At 45.3% G+C, this 13,339-nt stretch overlaps 1 protein-coding gene across 5 annotated transcripts in view; it reads right to left on the bottom strand.

Moving 5' to 3' along the window:
* Positions 1-13,339, bottom strand: part of LOC146893369 (E3 ubiquitin-protein ligase RNF213-like) — a 109,932-nt gene that overhangs the window by 38,490 nt on the left and 58,103 nt on the right. For 2 of the 5 annotated variants that reach the window (XM_087909683.1, XM_087909679.1), the window contains exons 27-34: positions 10,148-10,284; positions 9,681-9,776; positions 6,976-7,094; positions 5,721-5,840; positions 5,219-5,340; positions 4,716-4,857; positions 4,326-4,464; positions 240-431 (exon numbers count right to left, since the gene is read on the bottom strand). In XM_087909683.1, coding sequence (XP_087765809.1) covers positions 240-431; positions 4,326-4,464; positions 4,716-4,857; positions 5,219-5,340; positions 5,721-5,840; positions 6,976-7,094; positions 9,681-9,776; positions 10,148-10,284 — 1,067 coding nt within the window. The remainder of the gene's footprint in view (positions 1-239; positions 432-4,325; positions 4,465-4,715; positions 4,858-5,218; positions 5,341-5,720; positions 5,841-6,975; positions 7,095-9,680; positions 9,777-10,147; positions 10,285-13,339) is intronic. The other 3 variants (XM_087909681.1, XM_087909680.1, XM_087909682.1) reach the window with 3 other exon arrangements.

The raw sequence follows: 13,339 nt of genomic DNA, 5'->3' as shown, positions 1-13,339 counted from the left end.
AGCATCTGTGTTGCACACTAGAACCTGGTGAGCCGAATCATCACATGTGCCCTCAGAGTAGGCAGATGGAACAGCAGAGTGACCAGGGACCACCCAGGGTTTCTGTGAGCATTGTCTGCTGCTGTGATGCTCCAGGGTGCACTGAGCAGGTACACAGGGTACCAGCAGTAGCTTGGGGAGAGAGCAAGGTGCTGCTCTGTTCTGAACTTCCCCTCCATAAAAGCAAGGCTTTCACTCACCCTGTGTTGTTTACCACAAGAGGGATGTTCAGGAACTTAATGTCACTGAAAATAAACATCCAAAGATCTTGGGCCCAGGCTGGAGAATCTGACTGAGCCAATAGCTCCAGGTTGCCATCTCTGTCGATGTAAGATATCATGCTGGCCAGGAAGGGGGTGACCACATTTTGGATCCGCTTCCAAAGGGTATGCCTGCAGCAGGGGCAGAGGAAACCCACTATGGTTAGGGTACTCACGACACACACTACTGCTGCCTCTGCATTCTCTTCCTGAGGTTCCCACATGGAAGCCAGAATAACAGTAGCTTGCCAGTGTTTTCAAGAATGGGGAAAGTGGTTGGAGATGGCTCAGCTGTAAACAGCATGGGTTATTCCTCCAGAGGACCCAGGTTCTAGTCTTAGCACTCACATGGCAGCTCACAACTGCCTGTAACTCCAGTTCTAGGTGATCTGACAGCCTCTTCTGCCCTCTGAAGGTGGTGCACAGGAACACATGCATGCAAATGCTCATAAACAAAATAAATCTTTTATTTAAAAACAAAAAAAAATAGGAAAAGAGACTCACTAGCAAGGTCACAGAAGATTAGAGGCAGAACTGGACAGAACCTATTTAACAGCCAAATCTGAAACACTCCTAAAAACAGTCATCCAGTTAACAATGAAAGCAGCTGGGTAGTGCTGGTACACACCTTTAATACCAACACTGGTGAGACAGGCGATTGCAATGAATTCCAGTCCAGCCTGGGCTACAGAGCTAGTTCTAGAAAGTCAGGAGGTACACAGAGAAACCGTGCCTCAAAAAATAAAACAAAACAAAGAAAAACAACACAGTGAAAACAATGACCAGATTCATTGAGAAAGAATTTTTATGCAGCTAGGGACAAAACAAAGCATTATTATAAAATAAAGACCAAAGTAAACTTTCTCCAGATCAGGGTAATCAAGAAAGCATGCTTCCTGAGATTTAGTGTTCGATGCTTCCGTGCTCTGCGTCTGTGTACTTGAGATTGCCGTGCTTGGTTGTGTGCATTATCTACATCACTCTGTGCTGCTGACCTGCTAGGACTGAGATGTGAATCCATGGTGAGCACCATCTTACGGTGAACCAAGACCTGAGTTCAATATCTAGCACCATCCCAAGGAGACATTTATGCAGAATAATTAAGTCAATAATTTATTAGAAGTTTGTAGGAAAACAATTATTAAGTAATGTTGGAGACTGGTATCTAGTGTTAGCATTTAATACAGAGAACGTGAAGAGAAGTGATTAAAACCTGCTGAGGTCTTTAAGAATACATTTGTACAGTGCATGAAGACATTCCATGGTTTAACAAGCACACCTCATACTATGACCGGCAATACAAGGACTACAGAGTGAGGTGAAGGCTGGAGTCAAGATGGGAGCAGCTGAGATGAGGCAGAACTTTGAGGTGTGTGCTGGTCAGTCAGGAGCTGGGAGACCTCACTGCAGACAGACTGCAGGCTCAAAATAAGGAACAGTGCTGGTGAGTTCAAGCCAGTTTGCATTTAAGACAGACAAGCGGCTGCGAGGCTGCCACCCAGAGAACTTTACATACATCAAATGGGGCTGCTGTAAACTGATATTGGGACACTGCTGGTGAGCAGAGCGAGGGCAGGCACTGGAGAGCAGACATTGTGAGCACTGCAGTGAGAAGTGAGGCCATCCACTCTGCTCTGAGTCCAAGAGACCAAACAATTCCAAAACACAGTGCAGAAAGATGAGATGGAATGTTTAAAACATATTAAAAGATGGTGATAAGCCACAGGAAGTAGAAATGCAACTGGCGTTGACATCACTTCTTACAGGTTCCTTCAAAAGGTGGAAGTAAACAAGACAGGTGGAAGAGATGATTGAAACAGAAAAGTCCCAGAGGGAGGAACCAGTACCACCAGGGATAGCAACACCAGTCATCCCCAATAACACGGTTCTACGTGGAAGATGGACCCACTGTCTGTAGAGATGAAGATACTGCCTAAGGTCCCCCAAAGACCCACAGTGGTAGCTCAGTCCCCACCACAGAGCCCTTCATAAGTCCAGAGGAAATGGTCACGGTTTTGTGGGAAAAGGACCATATATAGTAGAGTACTGTCCTGGCTCCTAATGCTGTAGTAGGGCTACCTCAAGCTGTCAGCATCATTGTCAGCTCCAGCTCACAGCTTGGATGCTACATCCACGGCTGTCACGCCAGTGTAGCAGAAATGTTGACTGGACGGACTGTTGCCGTAGGATTGGGGCTTGCGCTTCATGGAGCTATATCTCTGGCTGTCCCTTGGCAATCAGTTGTGGTCATAATGCCACCTGAGTCGCCATTTGCACTGACTCGACCTTGCTGCCCTTGGCACCGATATGGCTGTCTTTTCCTTGTCTTTCTGTTCTTTGTGATCCTTGCATCTTACCAACAGATCAGACTATTCCAGCAAGTTGAAGATACAAACAAGACTGCTGAGGACATTTTGAGCTCTGCCTCACCATTTAGTAAAGCCTTTAAGGAAGTAGCTAGTTCTGGGAATTGGGGGTCATTGTTAGGATAATTCCTTAATGATGTGGAGCAAAAGGAGTTACTTTCACTAGGAGAAACCTTAAAAGCCTTCTGCAGGAAAACAATTGCAGCAGTCCCCACTAGGCATCTGCCTGGGGGGATACGTGCAGTTGCAAACAGGAGGCCTATGAAGCCTTCCTTATGGCCAGAAAAGACCTAGGCTGATAACAACATCTGAGCCTGAGAGTCGGGGAGGGAGGAGAGTTGAGATTAATGGTATGAGACGAGTTTCAGAGAAGTTTGAGACCATATCTTTCAAATTTCCTGACAAAATGCTTTCCCAGGAAGATAGTGGCCTTTCCCTCTCCCACCCAGGATATTCTGAGCACAAGGTCACTTAGCAACCCAGCAAGCCACCTGGTGCAGACTGATAAAGACGATCTTACTCAAGGACAGTGGCCTCTCTAAAAACAAGAAAAAAGGGCTTACTTAACAAAATGTGAGGGAGCAAAAGTCCTTGTACCCATGCCAAAGCATCCTCAAAGATTCTCTTTGTAAAACTGTTTTATGCTGTTCTTTTCTATTTTATAATTTGCTGATGTATGCCTTTGCCAAGTTCCTTGTTTGTATAAAAGCCTTACACTAATTGAAGTAAAGTTGCAGCAGCATATTCAACCACATTGAATGTGTCTGTCTGTCATTTCCTTGCTGAATCCTGAATTCTCCTGAGCCTTTGCCCTGATTTCCCCACGGTCTGAGTGGCTCCCCTGAGCCGGTCTGTGGCACTCAGACATCATCGCTTTCTTTGGAAAACCCTCACATCTCCAGGGATAGATGAACTGGGGTTTCCGTGAATTGTTTGTTTTTTGAGACAGTTTCTCTGTGTAGACCTGACTGTCCTGGAACTTGCTGTATAGACCAGGAGGAGTTCAAACTCACAGAGGCCTGCCTGAGTGCTGGGAGTAAAGGTGTTCACCACCACTGCCTGGCTCCCTCAATATTTTTATGACAGAAAAACTTCAAAGAAAATATGAAAAGATCAGAAAAGCAAGTATAGCCACTGTCCAGATTCATTTAAGGCAGTTTATATCTCCAGTTTGCTCAGAGGTGTAGAAAGAAACACCTGGGCACTTATCTTTGGTGTAAGAGTCACACCAGCAGGAGGGCATCACTAAGAGTCACACCAGCAAGAATGTATCACTAAGAGTCAAATGAGCAGGAGTACATCCCTAAGAGTCACAACTGCAGAGTACATCACCAAGAGTCACACCAGTAGGATTACATCACCAAGAGTCACACCAACAGGAGTGCATCACTAAGAGTCTCAACTATAGGAGTACATCACCAAGAGTCACACCAACAGAGTACATCACCAAGAGTCACACCAAAAGAGTACGCTACTAAGAGTCACACCAGTAGGAGTGCATCACCAAGAGTCATACCACTAGGAGTACATCACTAAGAGTCACACCAGCAGAGTACAACACTAAGAGTCACACCTGCAGGAGTACATCACTGAGAGTCACACCAGCAGAGGACATCAATGGAGTACTACAGAGGTTTCCATGCTGCTTTTACCCTTGTACCTGAAGGTGCCTGCCTCCTGGAGGGCATCCTGATTGGCAGCCTCCCTGGTGACCCACTCCTTTGGACTGCAGACCTGATTCTCTTCTTGCTTCTTTAGAAGAACATGGAGGCGCATCTTAGATTCTCGCAAAAAGGAGGCTGTGAAGACGATGGGGAATTGATTTGATGAATTCATGCACACATGGTTGTAGAGTCCATCATAGTTTTGACCCACCTTACCCAAAAGAAAAGCTGCCCACTCTTTGGCCGGGAAAGTTCTATTACATAATCTGATGGATTACCATGGGTCCTACCGTTGTCTGCTGTTCCTGTCAAGTCCAAGAAGCCTGAAAGGTCACCCTCTCCACATGAGGTGGAAGATGCAGCACTGGGGTGTGGGGCTCACTTACCATTGCGTGCGTTATCCTCATTTAAGAGGCCAAGAAGAATGGTGACTCTCCTCGTGCTGCGTGCGCAGCTCTCGTTCTGGTCCCTGAGCATCCCCACTGCACTCTGCACACAGCTCCGCAGCAGTCTGGTGGTGTCTAGGACCTGTGCACACCCAGGAAGAGAACAGGCTTCTAGTTGCCAATTCCAGTCTGGACAAAGGCCAGGCCACCCACGTGAAATGATGGTTTCATGTTAGCAACAATGTGGCCCTGGTTGGTGGTCATTACGGCAAAAGTTGCTTTACAACCTACCAGTCATATTTCTCAATGACCAACATTAGCAGGGATGAAGGAATGGTACAGAACTAACTTAGTGAAGGGAATGATTCACTTACACATCCACTGTGGAAGGAGAACAGGGTCCAGCCTAACCCTCCCCCAGTCATAACTACAGGGTTCTTATAACTCCCAGGAGAGAGGTCAAAGATGCAGCTCCCTTAGCCAATGGGAAAAGCAGGACTGACATCACAGCCTCCTGGGTCAGATACCATCTCCGGCTCCTCTGGACCTTCCACTTCCATTTGTTCCTCTGCCATTTCTTCTGACTCGCTGGTCTCTGTCTCTATCACCTCCTCTGGGTCATCTGCTAGACAAAAGGCAAACATGCTCCAGTTACCATGAGGACCAGAATGGGGTGTGTCACATGGTCTGGGACTTGCCCAGCTTCCCTGTCCCTATCTGTAATGGTGGCCCTAGTAACGGGAACATGTGCCTGTATATCAGCTTCATCTCTTGCTCAGGTGCTCCCTAGCCTGGCCTCTAAGGGCTGGCAAAGGAACTCTAAGTAGACTGGCGAGCTGTGGGCACACACAGGTGGCCTCCCCTCGGTCGCACTACAGTTTGTTATGAACTCTGAGGGCCGGGGCTGCAAGAGCAGCGTGGCTCTGCGTCCAGCACCACAGCACTGCCCCTGGCATTTCCCCTGTCACCTCCACCAAGTCCCCAGATGGCTGCCTTGTGACTCACGCTCAGGGTTGTTGGCTGGCTTGAACAGCTGGCTGATGGTGACAGTCTGCAGTTTAGTGACATCTGAGGCCATGATTGTGGATCTGCGGAGGTCGTCGATGTGTACAGACCGCCACAGCCCTGTGAGGAACACAGTCGCTGGAGCCTTCTGGAGCCTAGCTGTGTCCTTACGCCATTACAAACCACATATGCCAACCTGGCTCTTTATGTCCATTTGTTTATTTTATCATTAGTTTTGTGTGCATGTGTATGTGTACATGTGTGCACACATGTGCTATAGCACTGTGTGGAACCTGGGGATCGAATTCAGAACATCAAGTTTCACAGAAAGTACTTTTACTTCCCAGGCCATCTAGCTGGGCTATATTAAGATTTTTTTTTTGATCGATTGAATGGATATGTGTGTGTGTGTGTGTGTGTGTGTGTGTGTGTGTGTGTGTGTATACACCATGTGTAGCCTTGTTGATCAGAAATTGGTGCGCTCCAGGCTTCTCATCCACATCTCACTGTAGTCACCTCATCATCATTAGTAAAGGCATGTGAGACACTGGCAAGGTCTATTCTCTCTTATCTATGAAATTATCCATTGCTTATTCCCATTTCTGGAATAGACATGTCTTAAAGAAGGAGAGAGCAGGGGACTGATATGAAGACAGCATTTCTCCCAGAGTCAGTGCAGAAAACTGACAGGAAATGAGAGTAAAGCCGGTGTGTTGTCGCTAGTGTGTGAGATCTCAGGATTCCTCCATCACAGGTGGGAGTCAGCTGACAGTGCTCACCCGCGTAGACACGGAAATGCTAAGGGCACTGCTCTGTGACCAAAACTGGTTGGTTTGTTTGTTTCTTTTTGAGGCCAAATCTGTGTAATCCAACCTAGTCTTGAACCTGCAATATTCCTGCCTCAGCCTCCAGAAATCTGGGATAGAAGTGTGTGCAATCACCGAGCTAAAACTACTGCTTCAGTAACTGGTTAAGAAACCTACCTGTGACTTACAAGTATTGTTGGGATTCAGATTCCAATTTCAGACACAGGACCACACCTCAAATACCACTTAAAGGAACACACACTAGAGCAGTGGCTCTCAACCTTCCTGATGCCGTGACCCCTTAGTACAGATCTTCATGTTGTGGTGACTCCAACCATAAAATTGTTTCACTACTACGCTTAACTTATAACTGTGCTACTGTTTTGACTCAGATAGCAGACATGTGAGCCACTGTTGAGAACCTCTGTCCTAGAGTACTGTGGTCCTACCTCCATGGAACCCCACGTACGGCGTACCACTTCCCATTCGGGAAAGTTTTGTAATAAAATACACGAAGACAAAGTCCTTCATTCCTTGTGTTCTGTTGATTTCATTGATGGCAGAATACCTGTTTAAAAAGCAAACACAAATCACCAGGCAGTGGTGGTGCATGCTTCTAATCCCAGTTCTTGGGAAGGAGAAGCAAGCGGATCTCTGAGTTCGAGTCCAGCCTGCTCTACAGAACAAGTTCCGGGAAAGCCAGGACTGTTACACAAAGAAACGCTGTCTCAGGGGGGAAAAAAGAAAAGAAAAAGAAAAAAACACAAATCAGTACCAGGCAAGCAAACAACCTGTGTTGGGAGCTGGCACGTGCCCTGGGAGCTGATGGGCAATCTCAGTCTCACAGTTTCAGGAGATTAAAATGCCCTTCACAACCTCACAAACTCTTGATGATTTGGGCTTACCTCCGACCCCTCCAAGAATCCTCTGATCTGAATTGACATTCCTTTTCTGAATAGTGTGCTCTGAATCGTGTGCTCTCAGGTCTTCCTCTCTGTGACACAGAGTAAGGCTCTCTGACCTTCCTATTGAGCCCTGTGCATAGTGTTGAAACCAATTCCCAGTAGATCTCACTAGGCACTGAAATACAGTATGGCTACCAGTGCTTTAAATGGACCCAAAAATTCCTGCTTAAGAAGAAAATATAACTAATTCTAAACTATTTGATTTCTTCTACCAACACCATAACAACATTCACTTGGATAAGCAAGCAAAAGTTGGTACATTTACACAATGGTACATTCTACACAGCAGAAAAAAAATGACATCTTGAAATTTGCAGGCAAATGGATGAATCTAGAAAACATCATATTGAGTGAGGTAACTCTGACCCAGAAAGCCAAATATCATATGTACTCACTTATAAGTTGCTTCTAAAAATAAAGCAAAGAAAACCAGCCTACAATTTCACAACCCCAGAGAACCTAGACAACAATGAGGACCCTATGAGAGACATACATGGATCGAATCTACATGGGAAGTAGAAAAAGAAAGATCTCCTGAGTAAGTTAGGAGCATGGGGATCACAGAGGAGGGTAGAATGGGAAGGGGAGAGGAAGGGAGGGAAGCCAAGAAAAATGTATAGCTCAATAAAATCAGTAAAAAAAAGAAAAAGAAAAAAACATTCACTAAATACAAATAAAAGGTCACACACACACAGAGACACACACTTTACAAGCAGGGCTTGATAACACAGGTCTATCCCATCTGCTCAGGAGACTAAATCATGAGGATCACAAATTTAAGGCTAGTCTGGACAATTCTGTGAGCCCCTGTCTCAGAATGAAAAGTACAAGAGAGAGGCTGGAGAGCTGGCTCAGCAGTTAAGAGCACTTGCTGCTCTTGACCCACGTTTGTTTCTCAGCACACACATGGTGGATTACAACTGTCTGCAACTCCAGTTCCAGGGGAGTCAGTGACCTCATTTGGCCTCTGTAGGTTCCAGATGCACATAAACATACAAGAAAACACACACATGTGTGCCTCAAAATGGATGGGAGGTGGAATGGGAGGATAGGTGGAGGGAATGGGAGAAGGGAGGGAGAGGGAACTGGGATTGATATGTAAAATGAAAAAGGATAGTTTGTTTTCTTTTTAAAATAGAAAAATGAAATATTAAAAAAGTAATTTTTATAAAAAGTTAATAGAGGGCTATCATTGCAGCTCAGTGATGAACTGGTTTACTAACATAATTGAGGTTTGCTGGGCACTGGTGGAATCAGAGGCAGGCAGATCTTTGTGAGTTTGAGGTCAGCCATTCTAAAAGTTAGTTCCAGGACAGGCAGGAATGTTACATTAGAAAAACCCTGTCTCAAAATATCAGGAGAAAAAAAAGAGTTTCAACCTTAATCAAACACATCCACATCCACGAACCACACACCATACACATTATACACGTCTACAAATTACATCACACACACACCCCATTTCCACATCACACACCCCATTTCCACATCACACACACACACACACACACACACACAAACACCCCATTTCCACATCACACACACACACACACACACACACACACACACCCCATTTCCACATCACTCCCTCCCACAGTCTCCACAGTCTCTTCAATTACTGCTCTTGAACTTGCAAAAACTTCATTGCATTTGAAAACCATGGCCAAAGTGACCGCAAACGTCGTTCAAGGACATTGTTAAACATCCTATTAAAGGGCTACTGTTCACACTTGTGTTTACAGTTTTGCTCCCCTCCCACAGTGTGTGTGGATGTGCATGCATGTGTGTGCATGAGCGTGGAACCTAGAGATCAACCTCACGCATCAGTCCTTAGGAGAGATTTCAAGATGTCTCACTAGGACACGGGCTCTCTGATCAGGCTAAGCTTGCCCAAGGATCATCTGCTCTGTCTCCCCAGCACTGGTACGGCAAGTGTGCATTGCTCCACCCAGACTTTACGTGAACCCTGGGGATTGAACTCAGGTCCTCTTGCTCACGGGAATGTGCTAGTCCCTAGACCTCCACCTTTTTTCATTTATTTATATAGTTGCCTGCTGAAAGGAAGAGAATTTTCTTGTTAGTTTCTGTTTCTCGTGGCTCTGTAGTGCTTCAGAGAGAGAGATTCTTCTGAGGTGTGAGGGAGTGTTGGCTCCCCGTGTTGTTTCTTCTAGACAACCCTGAAAACCTACTTGGCAGAGGCTACAAGCTGGGCGCTGTGGTCGCCATCGTCAAAGTCCGTCTGGATGACAAGGATTTTACGGCTGGCTGGGTTCATTAAGCAAGAGCTGGAGGAGAAAGGGAATTAATTATCAGGTGAGTTCCCTGTCCAGGAAAATGGATAAAGGAATTCCCTGATGGAGGGTGAGGCCAGGGCCACACAGAAAAAGCAAGCAGAGAGATGCCCTCCACTAGGTAAGCAGAAGACTCCACAGAATTTCAAATGGCCAGCAAGGCTTCCTGGGAGAGAGGACCAGGCTGGGAAGCTCTATGAGAGGACTAGAGTAGTGGGGACAGAGAGGCCGAGCGGGAGCCCTAGGCATGACCCTGCAGAGTAAAGCCCCCCCCCCAGTTCACTGACCAGTGCCAGTTACTACAGCCCTGCCATGGCACCAGGCCAGGATGGGTCCCTTAGAGTGGAGCTAGCAGGGCACCTCACCGGACTTCCTTAAGGAAGGAGTATTCAGTGTCGAACTGCTGCAGTGACAGGATCGCAGGCCTTGAGCCCAGTCCTCTCAGCTCAGACTCCAAGTCTTGACAGTCCATACTGGTCAGCAGTCTGGAGAAGGTGGTGATCTGCAAAGAGGGGGCAAACTGTTGGCCAGAAGCCAGTGGGAAGGCCGTCTGCTGTTAGAGCCCAGACACGTGAACCTGAGCCCCACCATGATCGGTGCCTGTGTGTTCAGGAGGAACACAGGCCCAGAGACAAGACAGGTGAGGTAAGAGGAGCTATAGCGTTCACAGCACCAGAGAGAACTGCCCTGACAGCTTCTTAGTCTCCTTCCTGTTTGGACCCTTCTGGAGAGTTTCAGGATTCTTTAAGACTCAGCACAAATGCCACTTCCTACACACGGCATCCTGCTGTCTGATGGTGTTAGCCTCTGGCCTCTTCCTCCTGTCAGATCAGTTCTCAGTGGGCCACACCCACACTGTGAACTCAAATATCCCTTAGCTGTGCTGACACTTGAGCCCCCAGTTCTCACCTCCTGGCCTGATCCCTGAGCTTCTGATTCCCTCACATCCAAACCTGATGCTCCTTCCTGAACCTTCTGTGTTGCTAAGCAAAGTCTGCAGGCAGTGAGGAGGGATCTTGGAGTGCCCTGTCACCAAGTGCCAATGGCCACAGCCCCTCCATGAAGTCAGTAATTAGCCTGTGGGCCAATCATTCCTCTCTCTCTCTCTGTCTCTCTCTCTCTCTCTTGTTCATGGGTATCTTGCATGCATGTATTTCTGTGCACCCCTTGTATGTCTGGTTGCTGCAGGGGTCAGAAGGAGGCACTGAATCCCCTGGAACTAGAGCAACAGCTGGTTGTGAGCTGCCATGTGGGTTCTGAGAATTGAACCCAGGTCCTTTGGAAGAGTGCCCAGTGCTCTTAACCATTGAACAATCTCTCCAACCATCCAACCATTTCTTTGTTTGCTTGTTTGTTTTTCAAGACAAGTGTTCTCTGTGTAGCCCTGGCTGGCCTGAAAGATACTCCGTAGGCCAGGATGGCCTGAAAATTAGAGATTCACCTGCCTCTGCCTCCTAAGTGCAGGGTTTAAAGGTGTGCACTGCTACACCAGACTTCCCATGATTTCTTGATGCCATCTGCTCCTCTGCTTTTACTATCCTGATCCTGAAGCTTCTAAGTGGCCTATTTCCATGATACTCTGGTGTAGGAGGTTCTTCTGAATTTGTGTTGCTTTCATTGGTTAAATAAAGAAACTGCCTTGGTCTTTTGGTAGGGCAGAACTTAGATAGGCAGGGAAAAGAGAACTGAATTCTGGGAGAAAGAAGGCAGGCAGAGAGCTGCCATGAATCTGCCAGGTCAGACATGCTGAATCTTTCCCAATAAGCCATGACCTCATGGTGACATATATATTGTTAGAATTGGGTTGAATCAAGATGTGAGAGTTAGCCAATAAGAAGCTAGAGCTTATGGGCCAAGCAGTAATTTAATTAATATAATTTCTGTGTGGTTATTTTGGGGGCTAAGCAAGCCAGGTGGTAGGACACAGCCCACTCTGCCTACAACAATGCTCTTCTGCCTCACTGTTGTCGCATTGCCACAGCTCTTCTAGACATTCGCCTGCAGTGTTGTTGCTCTTGGCAGGAAGGATCAAGTTCCTTAGCAGATCCACTGAGGACCCCTGAAAGAGCTTTTTGATCATCTCTTCCTCAGGACACAGAACTCACAGCTTAGAACCTCAAGCTCTACTTTAGTATGTGTTTCTTGCTTGATGTTGTTTATGTTGGTTGTAGTTTTATTTTTGTATATATTCTTACCTTTTTTCTCCTGGACAATATTGGATATTTGTTTTTATTGTATATAGTTTTGTATTAGGTTTAAAACGCTCTTATTTAGACAAAAGGGGGAATGAATGGGATAGGATAATAGGTAGATTAGCATATCTACTTGTAAACTATAAATTTTAAGCAATTTACATTGGTATAGGTCATTTGTATATTCATATGTAAGATTATTTTTGTGTCCCTTTCTAAGATAATTTGTATTTTTATATAAATTCAAATTATATTATTTATATTGAATATATTCATATTTTGTGTACAATATTTTGTACACAAATATAAATTTATTTTGTCAAACTGTATGCATGTATATTTCTACCTCTGCTTAAGATAGTTTGTATATCAGTACAATTTAAGGATATTTTTGTCAGAAAGCATATTCAACAAATGGTGCTGGCACAACTAGATATCAACATGCAGAAGAATGCAAATAGAACAGTATCTATCACCATGAAGAAAATGCACGTCCAAATGGACCAAAGACCTCAACATAAAACCAACACATTGAACCTTGTACAAGAGAAAGTGGGAAGTACACTTGAATGCTTTGGCACAGGAAATGACATCCTAAATGTAGCCCTAGTAGCACAGATACTGAGAAAAGCAATTAATAAATGGGACCTCCTGAAACTGAGAAGCTTCTGTAAACCAAAGAACACAATCAACAAGACAAAAAAAAAAAAACAGCCTACAGTATGGGAAAAGATCTTCAACAACCCTACATCTAACAGAAGACTGATCTCCAAAATCTACAAAGAACTCAAGAAACTTGACATCGAAAGAACAAATAGTCCAATAAAAAACGGGGCACAAGCCTAAACAGAGAACTCTCAACAGACGAATTTCAAAGGGCTGAGAGACATTTAAGGAAATGTTCAGCATTGTTAGTCATCAGAGAAATGCAAATCAAAACAACTCTGATGTTTCATCTTATAACTCTAAGAATTACCAAGATCAAAAACATTGATGACAACTTATGCTGGAGAAGTTGTGGGGGTAACTGGAACACTCCCCATTGGTGGTGGGAGTGCAGACTTTTACAGTCACTTTGGAAATCAGTATGATGATTTCTCAGAAATTTAGGAAACAATCTAGCACAAGGCCCAGCAATACCGCTGTTGGGTATATACTCAAAAGACACTCAATCACACCACAAGGACATGTACTCAACTATGTTCACAGCAGCATTATTTGTAATAGTTAGAACCTGGAAAAAAACCTAGATGCCCCTCAAAAAAAATGGATTTTTTAAAATGTGGTACATTTATTCAGTGGAGTACTACACAGTAGTAAAAAATAATGACATCTTGAAATTTATAGGCAGAAGGATGGCTCTAG

Source organism: Myodes glareolus, chromosome 9 (assembly GCF_982192425.1).
Source record: "Myodes glareolus chromosome 9, mMyoGla1.1, whole genome shotgun sequence".
Classification (NCBI taxonomy): Eukaryota; Metazoa; Chordata; class Mammalia; order Rodentia; family Cricetidae; genus Myodes; species Myodes glareolus.
This window is presented reverse-complemented; position numbering and strand designations above follow the sequence as displayed.